The following is a 15,318-nucleotide window of genomic DNA, read 5'->3' on the forward strand; positions in this document are numbered from 1 at the left end:
TTGCTCCGAAATTTTCTCCTTTTTTTTTTTTTATCCCCCCTCTCCCGAAGAAGGCGTCCCTCCACTTCTTGGTTACTTCGGGGTTCATTGGCCTTCTCTCCTGCGATGCTGGGAGAAGATGTGGAGCGTCACGAAGCTGCCCCAACCGCCCAAAAACTCCTCGCCCGACCGCTGAGGAACCAGGAGGGCCCGGTTTGTTGTTTCATTATTTCCTTCCTCGTTTACCTTCTTTTTTCTTTTTCGTTTGTTTTGTTTTGGGGTTTTCAAAGGAAAAGAAAGAGAGGAAAAAAAACAGGTTTTCTTAACATCGAGTTATTACTCTTTTTTTTTTTTTGGTTTCTTCCTCCGTCCGTCTCTTTCTCTTTCTTCGTGTTTTTCTTGTTATAATCTTCTCACTTCAACTAGGGAGCCGGTACCGGTGTTTACCGACAGAACAGCTTTTTACCTTCACCCCTGGAGGAAGAGGACAATGGCCCTTTCTCGCGTTTTTTATTCATTTCATTTTTTATATTTCTAATTTGGTTTTCATGTCTTCAAGTTATTTGTTGCATGATGGTTCTGATAAGTTTTCCTCTTTTCTCCTTTTTTTTATGACATTAGAGAACTCGAATTACTTGCGCCCAGTCGAATCGTCTCTCTAGTATTTATCTATCAACGATCCCTCAATTAAAGTAGGTCACTGGAACTGGAAAAAACCGAAAAATATGTGTCGTCGAAATGCAATCTCCTCTCATTTCGTGTTTACCTGTTTACTTTGCGCAAGTCTCGGGTTTCTTCGTCAGTTTTCCTTTTCAGTTTTGATGTGACTTTTTTTTTTTTTATCTATTTAAGGGATAACTAGATAAACAAACGACCGCTGTGTAGAGGAGAGGTGAAGGAAGGAAGAAATGGAACGCAGAGGGTCGGGGCGGCCGGCCCTGCCTAGGATAAATGTTCATGTTTATCTTTTTACTGACCAAAAAAGTTAGCGCTGTTAAAAGCGGAGCCCAAATCGATTTGTGGCCGAATGATATCATCACCTTGTTTCCCACCGAGGGCATTCTGTCGTCACGCCGGTTATTTATTCCAATTTTTTCACGTTTCAGGTCCTGATTACACGGATTATTCGGTCACATTTACTACAGTATATAGCCAGGCCCCGTTCGGTTATAAGTTAATCGTTAACGTCATTTCTCGGGTGTTATTCTTAGCTTATAAACTTCTCTGCTCTTCCGCGGCCCGGCGCGTCTTGTGCGCTGCGTGTGTGGGTTGGCTCGAGATGAGGAGGAACCAGCGCGCGGAGAATCGCCGGGCCATGACCGATGGAAGCCTCATGTGCGTGAGGCCATCGATGCGGTGGTGTTCTAGTCACCGCTGTCTACCACCAAAGCCACCGCCGCCTCCTCCTCCTCTTCCTCCCGCCTCCCTCTTTGTTCCTCCCTCCTTTTTTTTTACTCCTCCTTCTCCCGCTCACGGGGTAGTAAGTTTGCTAACCTTCATCTAGGCCAGTAGGTAACCCACATCAAAGCTCATCCATATAGGAGACGCAGCCAATGCGCCAAGACAGTCAGTCTTCCACTCAGCTCTGAACGGAGCACACATTGCAACGGGCGCTACTCCCGATTCGAATGTGCTGTGACTGTTGAACGTCATCCTCTATCACATCGGCGGCACGAGTTGCGTGAAGTTGCAAAATGGTGTCCACTGCGTGGTCCGTTGTGGTTCTAGTTGCAATTCTTCTTCAGCTCACCTGTAAGTAGTGACTACATTTCATTAATTATTTTTTGTTTTGTTTTTCATTTGGATTTGTTTGGGTTGCAACTTGTGGAATTTGATTTTAATTGACGTGACAAAATGAATTGAAGGGTCCTCACCTGTGCCGGACGAGAACCATCCACTGTTGCGCAATAAGCGCCAGGTACGTAACGGCATCCGCTGTATGAACAATGGCAAATTCTACCGAAATCCCGATCGGGAAAAGGCGAAAATGTGGTCGACGGGTGAATGCGCAAAGTACTACCTTTGCATAGGTAATTATCAAAATCCACAATTTAATTTTTCACCGATTTTTCTTTTCTTTTTTACAACTTTACAACTCACGAATCTTTTCATTTTTTAATGAATAGAAAACGAAGTATTTGAATTCAAGTGCTCGACGGGTTTGCTGTTCGATATCGTCCGGCAAATTTGCGATTTTAAGGCGAAAGTCGACAATTGCGACGTCAACACAGGTTTGTCCGCTTTCCAATCGTTTCTTGTTTTAACTTTTTTGGCGTTGGTAGGAAATCAAGTCGTCGGTCAGCAATTGAAACTTCTTCTTCTTAAATTCCTTTGTGAACTTGCAGAAGCCGCCTTGCCTAAACCACTTCTCAACACTCCGGAACCCATCTGCCCGGTCAATGAGCTGGCCTGCGCTGACGGGACTTGTCTCAACAGCGACCTATTTTGCGACGGACATGCCGACTGCGTGGATGGTAGCGACGAAGGATGGTGCGGTTAGTCGGACGGTTGTGATGGGTGATTAGTCATGGAACATTTCTCTCTAATGTCTTTTCTTTTGGTTTATTTTTATCATACATTCAGACGCGGACAATGATCCGAATGCGGCCGGGCGCTGCGACTACGCCAATTGCACTTTGCCCAACTGCTTCTGCAGTGTCGACGGAACACTCATTCCAGGCAATCTCGAAGCCAATCAAGTACGTAGCGGTAGAGACTCAATTTCTTGGGAATCCAGTTCTTGACGTTTTGATTTATTTGTGTGAACTAGGTCCCGCAAATGGTCACCATCACGTTCGACGACGCGGTTAACGGCGAGAATTGGGATTTATATCTCAACAAACTTTTCATCCCCGAGCGGTAAGTTCAGTCACCTCGTTGTAACGGAGAACAGATTTTGATGGTTTCGTTCTTCAACAGTAAAAATCCTAACGGCTGTCCCATCCACGCCACGTTCTACATCAGTCACGAATACAACAACTACCAGCATGTTCAAAAATTGTGGAACGCTGGACACGAAATCGCAGCCCACTCGATTACGTGAGTTTCAGGCATCAATCATAATTCATAAGGGAGGGGAAAAAAGACGACTGAATTTTAATCTTAATTATTTGTTCATTTGTTAATCAAAGTCACCGACAACCAGAGAATTGGTGGTCGACCAACGCCACTATTGAGGACTGGTTCGATGAGATGGTCGGCCAGGCCAACATCATTAACCGATTCGCTGGAGTTCACATGGAGGATATCCGCGGAATCCGCGTTCCATTTTTGCGAGTCGGCTGGAACCGCCAGTTTCTCATGATGAAAGAATTTGGCTTCGTGTACGACGCTAGTATGGCGGCTCCTCTCAGCGATCCGCCCCTGTGGCCCTACACGCTCGACTACAAGATGCCGCACGGCTGTGTCGGCACCGGACAGCGCTGCCCCAGCCGCAGTTTTCCGGGTATTTGGGAAATGGTCCTCAACCAATTGGAAGTCGAGGTTTGTGCATTTCAACATATTGGCACAGCTCCCTTCTGGCGTTGACACAAATTTGTTTTTTTTTCGTTTTTGTTTTGTTTCATTTTTAAATGATGACTAGGAGTACTCGTGCGCTATGGTGGATTCTTGTCCGTCCCACGGGTCGGAAGATGAAGTTTACGAAATGCTGATGCACAATTTCAAGCGCCATTACAACACGAACCGCGCTCCTTTCGGTCTCTACTTCCACACGATTTGGTTCAAAAAGCGAATTAACTTGCGCGCCTTCCAGGTAACGCCACCTAGCGGTAGTTGAGCTCAATGCGTCCCATGTTTTTAAAATTCCATCTCTTTTCTCGATGCAGCGATTCCTCGAGGAAATGATCCGCATGCCGGATGTCTGGGTCGTTAATAATTGGGAGGCCATCCAGTGGATGCAGAGGCCGACGCCAATCAACGCGTTGAGTCAATTCGATCCCTGGAAATGCAAGCCAACGGTTCGTAGCTTTTTGCTAAGTTCCCTTTTTTCTTTCCAGCTTTTCTAAATCAAACAATATTTTGTCGGAACTCGTGTTAGGTCCCGCCTGAAGACAAAGCCTGCAACATTGGCCGTGCCTGCAAATTGCAATCGCGTGCGCTAAGAGGCGATCGCTATCTCCACACTTGCACCGAATGCCCCCAAGTTTACCCTTGGATCAAAAACGAATTCGGTTTGGATATTTAAGCGACGACTCTGCGAATCGTTCCTTTGGTATCCTTGTCCAACAAACTTGCTCCTACACGGCAGTTTGCAAGATATTTCTTTTCCTTCCATAGTCATTAATGAAACCATTTTATTAAATTTTTTTTTGGGAGCGACGGGTGATTGATAACCCCCCCACAAGTCATCAGACCATCTATTCCTCCCACGATTATTCATATCCATCCTTTTTATCAAAATCGCCAGTATTTATTTACGGACGGTGCAGGTTCGCCGATCCAGTCCTATTCAACAAGATTTGATTTCCTATTTTCTTCTCCGTTGACAGAGCGCCGAGGTTTTCTCATGGCACGTTGATTGACACGTTCCAGTACTTTTCGTGCGCGATCTTTGACGGATCAATGACATTTTTCCAAAAAACAAACTGACTAAGAGACATTTATTTATTACTCTCGACTTATGACTAGACTCGACTCGACTGTGTTGACTGTTTGACGAATTTTAAACTTTTTCTTGGTTTTCCAGTTTTACCCACATACGCCAGTTTACCCCACTGTATTTACTGCCATTTGACTAACCGACTGGCTTTGCGTTTATCCAATTGACTTTACGAGTGAAGAGAAGACATCATCGTTGCTTATTCAAAAATTTCCCTTCTCCGTTTTCCAGAGGAGAGTGGGCTTGCAGCATGACTGGGATGGCACTTCCTTCTCTTTCTCAAGCGAGACTTGGTTTTATTTTTGTTTTCATTTCTGAATTTCATTCGGGTGAAACGAGGATAACTTTGTTATTTGACCATGAGAACTCGACCGAAAGACTTTTGACGTTTTGGGCGTGACGAAGCGACGCTTTTAATTCATGACATTTTGACTGAGAACCGAATCTAAAATGGAACACTGACCGACAGTTCATTCCCCCTACAACAACACAATCTGTCCGGATCACGGGGATGTTTGACTATCTGACAATTGACTTGACGCTCGCCGTGACGTTTCACTCTTTTCACTGGTACCTGACGGAATACTCTACGCTGGCCGTTTTTCTTCATTCAAAACGACGACGCAAACAAATATTCGTGACTATTCAAAAAAAAAAAGACTGACTTTGACGACACCGAAACCCACCCAAACATTCCCGACTAATAACGTGACTAACTGACTGACTGACTTATAATCTTGACTGGACATACTCTGAACGAAACTGGGTGACAGGTTCCTATAATTTTTAGACGATCTTTTACTTGGACCAAAAGACCTTTGACTGACTTACCAAGACGTGACTGACTATCTAGACTGACGACTTTGCGACCCTTTTGACTGAAAAATAAACGCGACCGATCGTATAACTCTGACCGGATGACTAGCGAGTTGTAACATCTCGACGATGCGACTCTTTCGGAACGACACCCACCGCTTGTCTGCTTCATATGTTTTATTGACTTTGACTTGACTTGCACTTCTAAATGAATAAAGACACAAAAAAAAACCATGACAAAAAAACAAACAAAAAACAAAGACTGTGACAAATATCTCCATCGTATATATTGACGTTTGAATACAAATATTTACTTTCTCCCCCATCAATTTTGGACTTACGAATGACTTTCGACAAACGACGCGACTCAAACTTGACTTATCACGAGATTTCTGGATGTTTTTCGACTTGTTTGACGTGAAGATCTAGGCCAAGACGGAGGTGAACTACATGATAATGCTGAGACCGGGGGCCATCAAATTTACCGTAACCCGACGCCCGACTTGCCTCAAAGGCACTAACCCAGACTTGGAGAACAATTTACAAACAAAAAACTGATTGCGCACAGCAGCCTGCAACTGAATGCACTAAAAGTTCTTTTTTGGCTTGTGAACTTTGACGCTATAATTACGGTTGTGTCTTTTGCCTGGGCCAAAGCCAATTAACAAAAAATATCCTGACATACTTAACAATGCCAACTGCGTAGAATGATTGCCCGAGGTAAATGATCCTGCATTCCTCCGTGCCCGGGTCGTCAGACTCGTTATTATTCTGCTCTTTACGTTTGATGAGAATTTACAACCCATTTGCAATCCCAAAGTTTCTTTTGTTAACCGAAAACTATTGTGTTTTTTTTTTTAAAGTCGCAAAAATACTGAAAGAATGACTGGTCTGAAAACATTTTTATATTCTTGGCTCTTGCTGTATTTCCTTGACTTTGGCCGAGGATGTTGATTGACTTAAAATCTCTCGATGGTACGAACATATGCTTATCTCTCGTTATTTGTTTTTTATTATTTTTTTTTAAATCCAAAGGTATAATTTCTGTGCTTGCAGGTATATGTGAAACATAAACCGGGATCAACAATCCCGGAAACGAGCTATACACAAGCGGTATTAGAAAAAAAAAAAGAAAAAAACTTTCCCATTGAAAAAGAATTGAGAAATGCTCGATAGGGTAACGCAATACTTTTTTTCTTAGTATAAGCCCTGCTGTTTCTCTTATATTTTTTTATCTCTTCCCCCCCCCCCCCCCGAAAAAAAAACATTAGGTGATGGAAGTCTAGAGAAGAGCCCAAGAAAAGACTAACAATGTGACACGGTTGTCGAAGAGGACCTTGAACCTTATTATATTCCTGCAGTAGAGAGACGAAGCAGTGGAAAGTGCGACGGATTTTTTTGAGGTAGGATAGCGGGGGTTTTCCTTTTTTTTATATTTTTTCTAGCTTCCTTGATGATGGTCTCATCTCTGTTTCTTTTTTTGGGTCCGAAGGTATGAGACCCTAACCTAACGGGACCTCGAAAACAGGAGGGGGCTTGAAAAGCGAGTTGGGGGGGAAGACAACAACGCAGAGCAGGGATCCTTTCAGGTGGAATGCAATTCACAGTGTTGTAAGTATGCTTCGCTTTGCTCTCTCTCTCTCTTTCTTTCTTTCTTTCTTTCTGTCTTATAAGGGAAAATGAAGGTGGGCGAGTGAGAAAGATGTGGGAAGGTAGGCTGCGTCTATCCGCCGTCCCCATCATCATACCGTTCATAACACCGTTAGTTCTCATCTCCGACTGGCCTTTACCAGATTGCCTTGTTTGAAATAGAACAGCCTGGAAGAATCTTCTTTCACATCTCCCAGCATCAAATTGCCATCTGCTGATTGGCATTTTGGTTTGGTGGTCCTTAGCTTTTTGTTTTCCCAATTAGAAAAGTTTGAATGTCTCGCCAGCAACCAGCAGAATGCGCGTGTCTGTAGATATAGAGTTCCGGACGATGCCGGAAGAGATTGTGTGGCGACTTCCTGATTCAGTTGCGTCTTCTAACTCTTAAGTTTTCTCGGCTGGGAAAAGCATCTTTTTAAAAGTCTGCCCATTTTTTTGTTTCTTTTTCGCACCTGTTCTGCAGCTGCTGGTAGAGAATTATCCGTGATACGTTATCAGATGATTACAAAGACCCGGTGCAGCAGGGGGGCTTCCTTCTTCGCCAAACCCACGCTCACGAGAAAACAAAACGAAAGCAAAAAATCAACCAAAACGTAGTCGATGAAAAAAGAATCTGAAACGGTAAAACTATAAGTGGGATGTTTTGTTCTCTTCTGTCCCAGATAGGAGGCCCCCGAAATTAAATTTAGAGCTTAAGAAAAAAAAAACCCCAAAACGGGGTATGCATTCAAGTTGTGTGAACGGACAGTTCTTAATTGAGTTGGCCAGCAGAGAATCATTTGCAACTTGTGAAATTCTCCTCTAGAGATTTTTAGGTACAATTTGTTGGCTGGAAGAAAATGATGAGAGCTTATAGCCAGTCTGCGACGAGTTTGTCATGGCGCCGAGTGTAGCAGCCCAACACCACCTCCTCTTCTGTGGTGCACACATTTACCTGTGTGTGTCCAAACTCTACCTGCGAGTAGGAAGGCGAAAACGAGTGCGAGAGAGAGAGAGTGGGTAAAGAGTCGAGAAAGAGAAGAGCATTCCTCCGTTGCCTCCTCTCCTTTGAAGATTGTCAGTTGTGGGAGGAGTTAAATCGATGAGGTGAACTAACGGGTCGGGATGTTTCAGTTCAGCAGACTTCTCCAGAGTTATTGCACACGTTTCTTTCGTTTGGATCAAACACATTTCCCCTCGACGACGGTATAGACGACGACTACGGGTCCTTTGGCGCACCAAAAATCCAGCACACACACACACACACGGTACAACGGGCGCTCACCATCGTCCAGTCGACTTTGAAATTCACTTGAAGACGAGCGCACTTTCACACGAGTCGCTCCAGTCGTCTTCTCTCGTTCGTGCCGATCGTGACGTTCTTCCAACTATTCCTCCGCTCGGCTTTGATTATCAATTGGTTTAGATTCACAGTCCGGCCATCGTTTGCTAAACAGAAAAAAATGTGCTAAGGGAAATAGTTGAGGACTGGCATCAACTTTTTTTTCGTTTTGAAATTCTTCTCTCTGTCTCTCCCCCCAAAAAACGTCAAGTTCGTGAATCGTGACGTTCGTGAACTCCTTCGTTCTTCCAGTGCGTTTTTTTTCGTTTCGTTTGTTTTCTTCACTCCCGGTTGCCTTCAGTTGGACGCATTGAAATCCCGCCGCTGGGTAGAAGAAGAAGTAGAAGAAGAATAAAAAGTTGTTTTTTTGTAATAAAGTCGAATCAACTTCTTCACGATCATCATCATGCGCTGGACTATTGGCCTCTTGACGGTCATAACCTTGACCTTAACTTGGTCTCAGCTGATGACGATTTCTGCTGCTCAACAGAAGCTCGAGCAGCAGTCTACGTCCGGACCGGAGTCATTGACCTCACTGAGTCCATCCGATGTTGTTGGTGCTGGCAGCACCGCCGGCTCCTCCACCACGGCCACCGCTAAGGCGAACCCCACCATCACCACTACCGGTACGCCAACAGCCAGCGATTCCAAGGCCCAGCAGCCATCACCTACCCCCGGAAGCCTCGCCAGCAGTTTGCTTTCTGGTATTATTATTAGCAATTATTATTATTATCCCATTTTCTTCTTCTTGCTGCTTCTATTTGGGAGGTTGCCATTAATCACGCGTGCGGTTTCATTGGCTCGTCCGGGTGCCCACCCAGGAAAAGAAGCCTGGGCTTCTTTTCCTTGCTGATGCGTTAACTTTTATTTTAAGGTTATTCAAGTATTTGATGCGTATCGCTCTAGTCCAATGGATCCGACCGGTTGGTTCAATTATGTTGGAGAAGAAAAACACGCACCCCATAGAAAAAAAGGGAAACAGCTGACCGTTTCACTTGACGACGTTTTCGTTTCATTTTCAAAGTATTTTTAGAAAACATCAGCTGAATAGTAAATAAGCTACTAGGGAAGTTGACATGTTCAATGAATGATGCATGACGGAATCCAACCGGATAAAGCAGGTCCTTAACTTTATTTTTGAAGCTTCCGCATTTTGTTCCGTGTCGGCGTAGTACATATCCCCGTTTGAACTCTTTTTTCTTTCTTTTAACCATTTCCAAACAATCCAACCTCAATTTTCTCTTTCTCTGTTGGGGTGCCGGATGTCCTGGATGTCTTCACTTCTCCTCCTTTTTGGGTGCTGTCCCGTTAGACCCCCCCCCCCCCCCCCCGTAGAATATCAAAGAAATGCAATGACGTCCGCCATCAGTGTGTTACGTAATAAAACAAACAAAACCGAAAATGCAGACCGATGACACCCCGAAAAAAGAAAAGATCTCCAAGACATCGCAATTCGTTTCCTGCCTTCGGGTTTTTGCGTGACTGCCTTTAGCAGTAGTCCGTGCAACCTCAAACGCTGCACCTGACGTCCTTATTCCCATCTCGCACCTTATTGCCAACGTCTAGTCCAGCAGCGGAATTCTTTTTTTACCTTGCGTTTGATCGGAGAGCGTTTAAAGAAAAATACGTCGTAACTCACGCTTCACTGGCCCAGAAGAAGAAAAACAAAAACTTAACAATAGACGTGATATAATATAAGAGGGGAGAGAGACTACGGGCAGATATTTTTAATGGTTTGGTGAGAACGGGGGAGGGTGGCGAGACATAAAAAAAAAGAAATACCGAAAATGTATTGTCTGTTGTTGTTGTTGCGGACGCACGGAAGTCAACGACCTCTCTTTCTAACTCTGCCGTAATATAATTGATTTACAGGTCTTTTCGATACCATCACATCGACTTCCAAGAGTAAGGATTGCCCGGGCAGATGCGTCCACGTATTGGCTGCTCTCCTCTGCGAGAAAGTCTTGGAAAATGTGACGTGCTCGGAAAATTCGATGAGATGCTGCGTCGAGAACCGGCCTTCACCGCCTGCACGTTCCGTCACCACCACCAAATCTCCCATCGCTGTGAATGCTACGTCGACAGCCGTTCCGTCTACAACAACAGCGGCTGCAACAACAACCACCACCAAGGTGAATAAACCATTTTCCGTCATTGAAATTGTCCTTTTTTTCAAATTCTTTCTTTTGTTTCGCAGAAGGTGGAAACGACTACTGCGGTCCCCACTACGACGACAACAAAGGCGACAACAACAGCCGCGCCAACAACAACTACAACAACAACCACCACTACCACCACCACCACCACTACGCCCAAGCCGACAACTACGACCACCACGACAAGTAATTGATTGATTCAAAAATGTTACATGAAATGTTATTCATTATTGACGTCAAATGATATAGCAACCACAACAAAGGCACCAACCACCACGACAACAACGACCAAACCGACTACGACTACCACCAAGGCTCCCAGTACAACTACAACAACCGCCAAACCGACCAGCACAACTACCACGGCTAAACCGACGACAAAAGCGACCGCCGTTACATCCGACCCCAAAGTTGAGGAGGCCGAAGATGACGACGAAGAAGTGCTCAAAGCTTCCGAGGTTGGTTCTCTACGTATCTGCCCGGGAGTCTGTGTGGCCACACGGATTTCCGACTATTGCGAAGCCGTTCTTAATGTCGATGGACTCTGCAAGACGGCCATGAAATGTTGCGTCACCAAGTCACTCTTTGGCGAATCTGAACCACCACCGGAATTGGTGATTTTGAATGAAGCCAGCTCCGTGGCTCCGTCTACCTCGGAAGCATCTACAACCACTTCGACAACAACAACAACAGTAAGGGAAACCCCAAAGGATCGATTTTTCTTGCCGAGTTTAAAATATTTGTAATTCTCTGAATGAAGGTTCGTCCCACAACGACAACAACGCGTCCCCGACCAAAATCTACAACCACTGCCACTCCAGCAGCTGGTGACGACAAACGCTGCAAAGTATTTGAACCTAAATGCTCTTTTTTTAAATCGACAACATTTTTACGAATTTAATTTGTTATTTAACAGGGCACTTGTGTGACTGGATTCTTCTCGTATCTCTGCGATTTCATCGACTCAAAAGCAGTTTGTGCCAACGGGGGCAAATGTTGCATCAGCCGTCGTGAGGGAAGCGGAGGAATAAGCGAACAGAAAACCAATAACGTGACTGCGCCGACTTCAGGAACTCGTCCTGCTCCTAGCAGTTCAAAGCCATCTGCAGTAACATCGACCACTGCTCGACCTACCACCGCTAAACCTAAAGCAACAACTACTACCACTACAGCCACTCCTTCGACGACAACCACCGCACAACCTAAACGTTGTCCAGGTGTCTGCTTGCCAGGATTGATGTCCGCTTTCTGTTCCAAACCGTCCGTCGTCGTCAACAACCCTCCCAATCTCTGCGAGCGTGGCTCCATTTGCTGCGACTCCAAGACCCGCGATTCAGCTCCTCAATCTGGTGGGTCTGGATCCAGTTCAGGATCTGGCGGATCGACGAACAACAGACCATCCCGACCACCCACCAAAGCACCTGCTTCCGCCATGTCTGATCTGTTGAACAATCCGTTGACCACTTTGTTGGCTGGACCACTGCTGAGCAGCCTGGCCGGCGCTGCTATGAATCAACGACCGTCATCTGGTAGATATAGAATTAAAACCATCCATTTTTACCGGAATGTGTGAATTGTTACGTGAATTCTTTAGGTGGAGATAAGTCGGACGCGGCACCGCAAAGACCCCAGTCGACTGGAAATCGTACGCCGTCAACGACCACGACGACCACAACGACAACAACCAGTGCTCCCCAAGTGGTCGACACCCGACCTTATTGCCCAGGCACTTGCATGGCTCCCATTCTCTCCTTCTCTTGCTTCAGTAAGTTTCCAGGATTTTCAATTGGGGGTACACGTATAACGCGATTGTTTAATTATCCAATTTATTTTTCTTCCAGGCAATGCCGAAATTACCGACTTGTTCCGCTGTCCGAGTTCCAAAGTCGTTTGCTGCGCTCAAAAATCAGCCATTCGCGAATTGAAACCGTCGTCCGGCGTTTCCGTGGAAGTGCCTCAATCCGAATTCTCACGGTATGGCAAGCAAACAAACAATCAACCTTAATTTACTCCGCACTCGAAGGTCCGTTTGGACATTAACGATCGATATTGTTTTCGAAAAACAACAGCCCGGGAGGATCATTTAGACCTCCGCCAATGGTTCGTCCAGGCACAGCTGTTGCAACACCTCCTCAACAGCTGCCACCGCAACAGGCCACCTCATCTGGACCCCGTCCGTCTGTTCACAGGCCGCTCCCCAATAGCAAATTCGTTTGCGGTGTCAAGGGTAACCATCGAGAGCTACGTGAATTGTCCGTCATTGAGAGTAAGTTAACCTTCTACAGAGTATTTTCTTAATATTGAATGATTTGTCCAAAGAAAGTTTAAATATTCTTTTGTTTAACTTTTGACTTTTTGTTCCGCAGACGACAACGCCACTACTACGCTGAGCTCAGGCTTCCGCCAGGCTCGTGTTGTTGGAGGAAACGATGCTCTACCCGGTGAATATTGTTGGCAAGTTGCTTTGATCAACTCGTTGAATCAGTACCTGTGCGGAGGTGCTTTGATTGGAACCCAGTGGGTCCTGACAGCGGCTCATTGCGTCACCAAGTAAGGTTTTCCCCATTCATTGTTGGCAATCGAAATGTTATTAAAATTGAGTTATTACTTTTAAATAACAGTATCGTCCGTTCCGGTGATGCAATCTACGTTCGCGTAGGAGACCACGACTTGACAAGCCGGTGGGTTTAATTGTTTGCTTATCTACGTAATAGTGGTATCGATGAATTCAAGATGAAAATGTCTGAATTTGAATAGATATGGAAGTCCTGGTGCCCAGACATTGCGCGTAGCCACAACTTACATTCACCACAATCACAACAGCCAGACCCTGGACAACGATATCGCCCTGCTCAAGCTGCAAGGCCAGGCTGAACTCAAACCAGGTGTTTGCATCATTTGCTTGCCATCAAGAGGCTCTGTCCCAGAGACGGGTCGTCGATGCACAGTCACTGGTTACGGATACATGGGAGAAAGTAAGTCGCTTTTCATTTCTGTTTTAAAAAAGTTAAAGAATCATCATTAACTGATTGGCGTTCTTTTCTATAGCTGGGCCCATTCCATTGCGGGTCAGAGAGGCCGATGTTCCTATCGTCAGCGAAGGTGAATGCGTTAGACAAATTAACGCTGTGACGGAAAAGATTTTCATTATGCCAGCGTCTAGTTTCTGCGCCGGTGGAGAGGCCGGCAACGATGCCTGTCAGGTAAATCTCAGCCAAAATGAAATCAAAGGAAGAACAGAATTAATTTTTTGGGAAATTTTCATATTTACAGGGTGATGGTGGAGGTCCTTTGGTCTGTGAAGATGAAGGCTATTATGAATTGAGTGGTTTGGTTAGCTGGGGTTTCGGCTGCGGTCGTGCTCAGGTTCCCGGCGTTTACGTCAAAGTGTCTTCCTTCATCAGCTGGATCAATCAGATTATTAGTGTCAACAATGTGTAGCTGATAGATTTGCTGGTTTGATCGCGCTCTTCTTTCTGTCGAGACGAAAGAAGTAGCAAAACGCACGTTCACTTTTCCGCATCGTCACTCTAGTTGTGTTTATTCATGTAAACTTTAAATGAAGAACGAAACACGCCATCAGAGGATTGATGAGGTTCACTTGATCACCTAGTTATTTCGTTATTTCGTTTCCGGGATTCACGCTCTTTGCATTGGTTATGGGCTACCACCATCTATGTCTACATATCTTTATTAAGCACATCATTATTTTTGGTTTGACGAGAACCCCCGTTTTTCCCTTTATTTATTATTTTTTCGTCGAAAACGTTTGTGGTTAATCTACATGTTTATTTAAAATAATTTTCGATGGCTGTAACCGCGGTGACGTTGTGTCTTGTTAATCGGGAGGGATTTCGAAAGAAATAATGTTTTAATAGTAAATTTGGAAAGTTCTACAGCATCAAGCACAATTCATTTTCTTATCCATTCCCCCCCTCCCCCAGTGTTTATTTCGTGTCTCACTTTATTTATGAAAATATTCCTTGCAAAGTATCATGTTAATGTCATAAATACAACAGTTGAATGAAAGATTTTAAAAATAAATATCCAATCCTTTATCTAAATAAGTCCTACATGTCGACTCGAATTTAGAGGAAAATTTTTTTTAAAATTAATTCCAAGACACTTTGGATTTATGAAAATGTTTTGTTTTGTCTACTTCTGGTTTATAAATGGGTCGCTAGCTTACTGACTAAATCTGACGTTGAAAAGAACCAATTATTTGTAATCCTCGTTGAATTTGGGGTCATTTCATGTGTCTCCTGTGTGTGCGTTGTGTCATAGTGAAAGCTGCTGGAGTAATCTAGTGTTCATCGCTTCATCCTCACTTGATTCATGACAGCTAAAGTGAAAGGCGTGACAATTCGAGTTGCGTGCAGCGTGCTGTTGATCTGCAAGAAAGCAATCAAATTGGCTGTCGCTAGGTGGCTAAAATGATGTCCACCAGGTTGCGCGAGTGTCTTCAGGGACAAATGGGTATGGGTTGCTGGTCGTGACGTTTGTGAAAATGAAAAGGTTTTTCTTGTTTATTTCTTAGATTTATCCATTTATCGAATTTCCTTCTAAAGTACTTGTCAATATGACTAGAGATCAATTTGCAATTTGAATACCTTGCCAACTATAACTTCCTTTGTAAAATTTAAGATATAATTCTGTTGGACTGCGTAGCTTTGTCTTACTCCTGGTATTCTTTTTATCATAATGAGTCATGTGTAATTGTGTACATACTGTATTTCCCTATGGTAATTTTATATTTCCTTAAATAGGTCTGTGCTGGTTACTTTGTTGCAGCCAGC

The 15,318-nt window shown here is 44.4% G+C and overlaps 2 protein-coding genes across 2 annotated transcripts; both read left to right on the plus strand.

The window, feature by feature from the left end:
* The first annotated feature begins 1,526 nt into the window (after window positions 1–1,526).
* Window positions 1,527–6,294, plus strand: LOC124311109 (chitin deacetylase 1-like). The gene is made up of 11 exons (XM_046775423.1): window positions 1,527–1,731; window positions 1,845–2,009; window positions 2,106–2,210; window positions 2,325–2,474; window positions 2,563–2,678; window positions 2,750–2,838; window positions 2,899–3,018; window positions 3,111–3,462; window positions 3,563–3,733; window positions 3,807–3,938; window positions 4,019–6,294. The coding sequence occupies exons 1-11, from the start codon at window positions 1,674–1,676 to the stop codon at window positions 4,163–4,165; spliced, it is 1,605 nt and encodes a 534-aa protein (XP_046631379.1). The 5' UTR covers window positions 1,527–1,673; the 3' UTR covers window positions 4,166–6,294.
* A 1,791-nt stretch (window positions 6,295–8,085) lies between these two features.
* Window positions 8,086–14,551, plus strand: LOC124310885 (protein masquerade-like). The gene is made up of 14 exons (XM_046775008.1): window positions 8,086–9,070; window positions 10,239–10,498; window positions 10,564–10,708; window positions 10,772–11,214; window positions 11,283–11,369; window positions 11,439–12,051; window positions 12,117–12,287; window positions 12,364–12,496; window positions 12,592–12,788; window positions 12,889–13,072; window positions 13,144–13,203; window positions 13,280–13,497; window positions 13,571–13,725; window positions 13,796–14,551. The coding sequence occupies exons 1-14, from the start codon at window positions 8,773–8,775 to the stop codon at window positions 13,961–13,963; spliced, it is 3,132 nt and encodes a 1,043-aa protein (XP_046630964.1). The 5' UTR covers window positions 8,086–8,772; the 3' UTR covers window positions 13,964–14,551.
* Window positions 14,552–15,318: the final 767 nt, after the last annotated feature.

The sequence above is a fragment of the Daphnia pulicaria genome, chromosome 8 (genome assembly GCF_021234035.1).
Source record: "Daphnia pulicaria isolate SC F1-1A chromosome 8, SC_F0-13Bv2, whole genome shotgun sequence".
Lineage (NCBI taxonomy): Eukaryota > Metazoa > Arthropoda > Branchiopoda > Diplostraca > Daphniidae > Daphnia > Daphnia pulicaria.

Bases quoted from the DNA above. Each gene is read 5' to 3' on its own strand.
- LOC124311109 (XM_046775423.1), top strand. From the start codon at position 1,674: ATGGTGTCCACTGCGTGGTCCGTTGTGGTTCTAGTTGCAATTCTTCTT. The intron at 2,475-2,562 runs GTTAGTCGGACG...TCATACATTCAG, and splicing joins TAGCGACGAAGGATGGTGCG to ACGCGGACAATGATCCGAAT. The intron at 2,679-2,749 runs GTACGTAGCGGT...TGTGTGAACTAG, and splicing joins GCAATCTCGAAGCCAATCAA to GTCCCGCAAATGGTCACCAT.
- LOC124310885 (XM_046775008.1), top strand. From the start codon at position 8,773: ATGCGCTGGACTATTGGCCTCTTGACGGTCATAACCTTGACCTTAACT. The intron at 11,370-11,438 runs GTATTTGAACCT...GTTATTTAACAG, and splicing joins GTGACGACAAACGCTGCAAA to GGCACTTGTGTGACTGGATT. The intron at 12,497-12,591 runs GTATGGCAAGCA...GAAAAACAACAG, and splicing joins CCTCAATCCGAATTCTCACG to CCCGGGAGGATCATTTAGAC.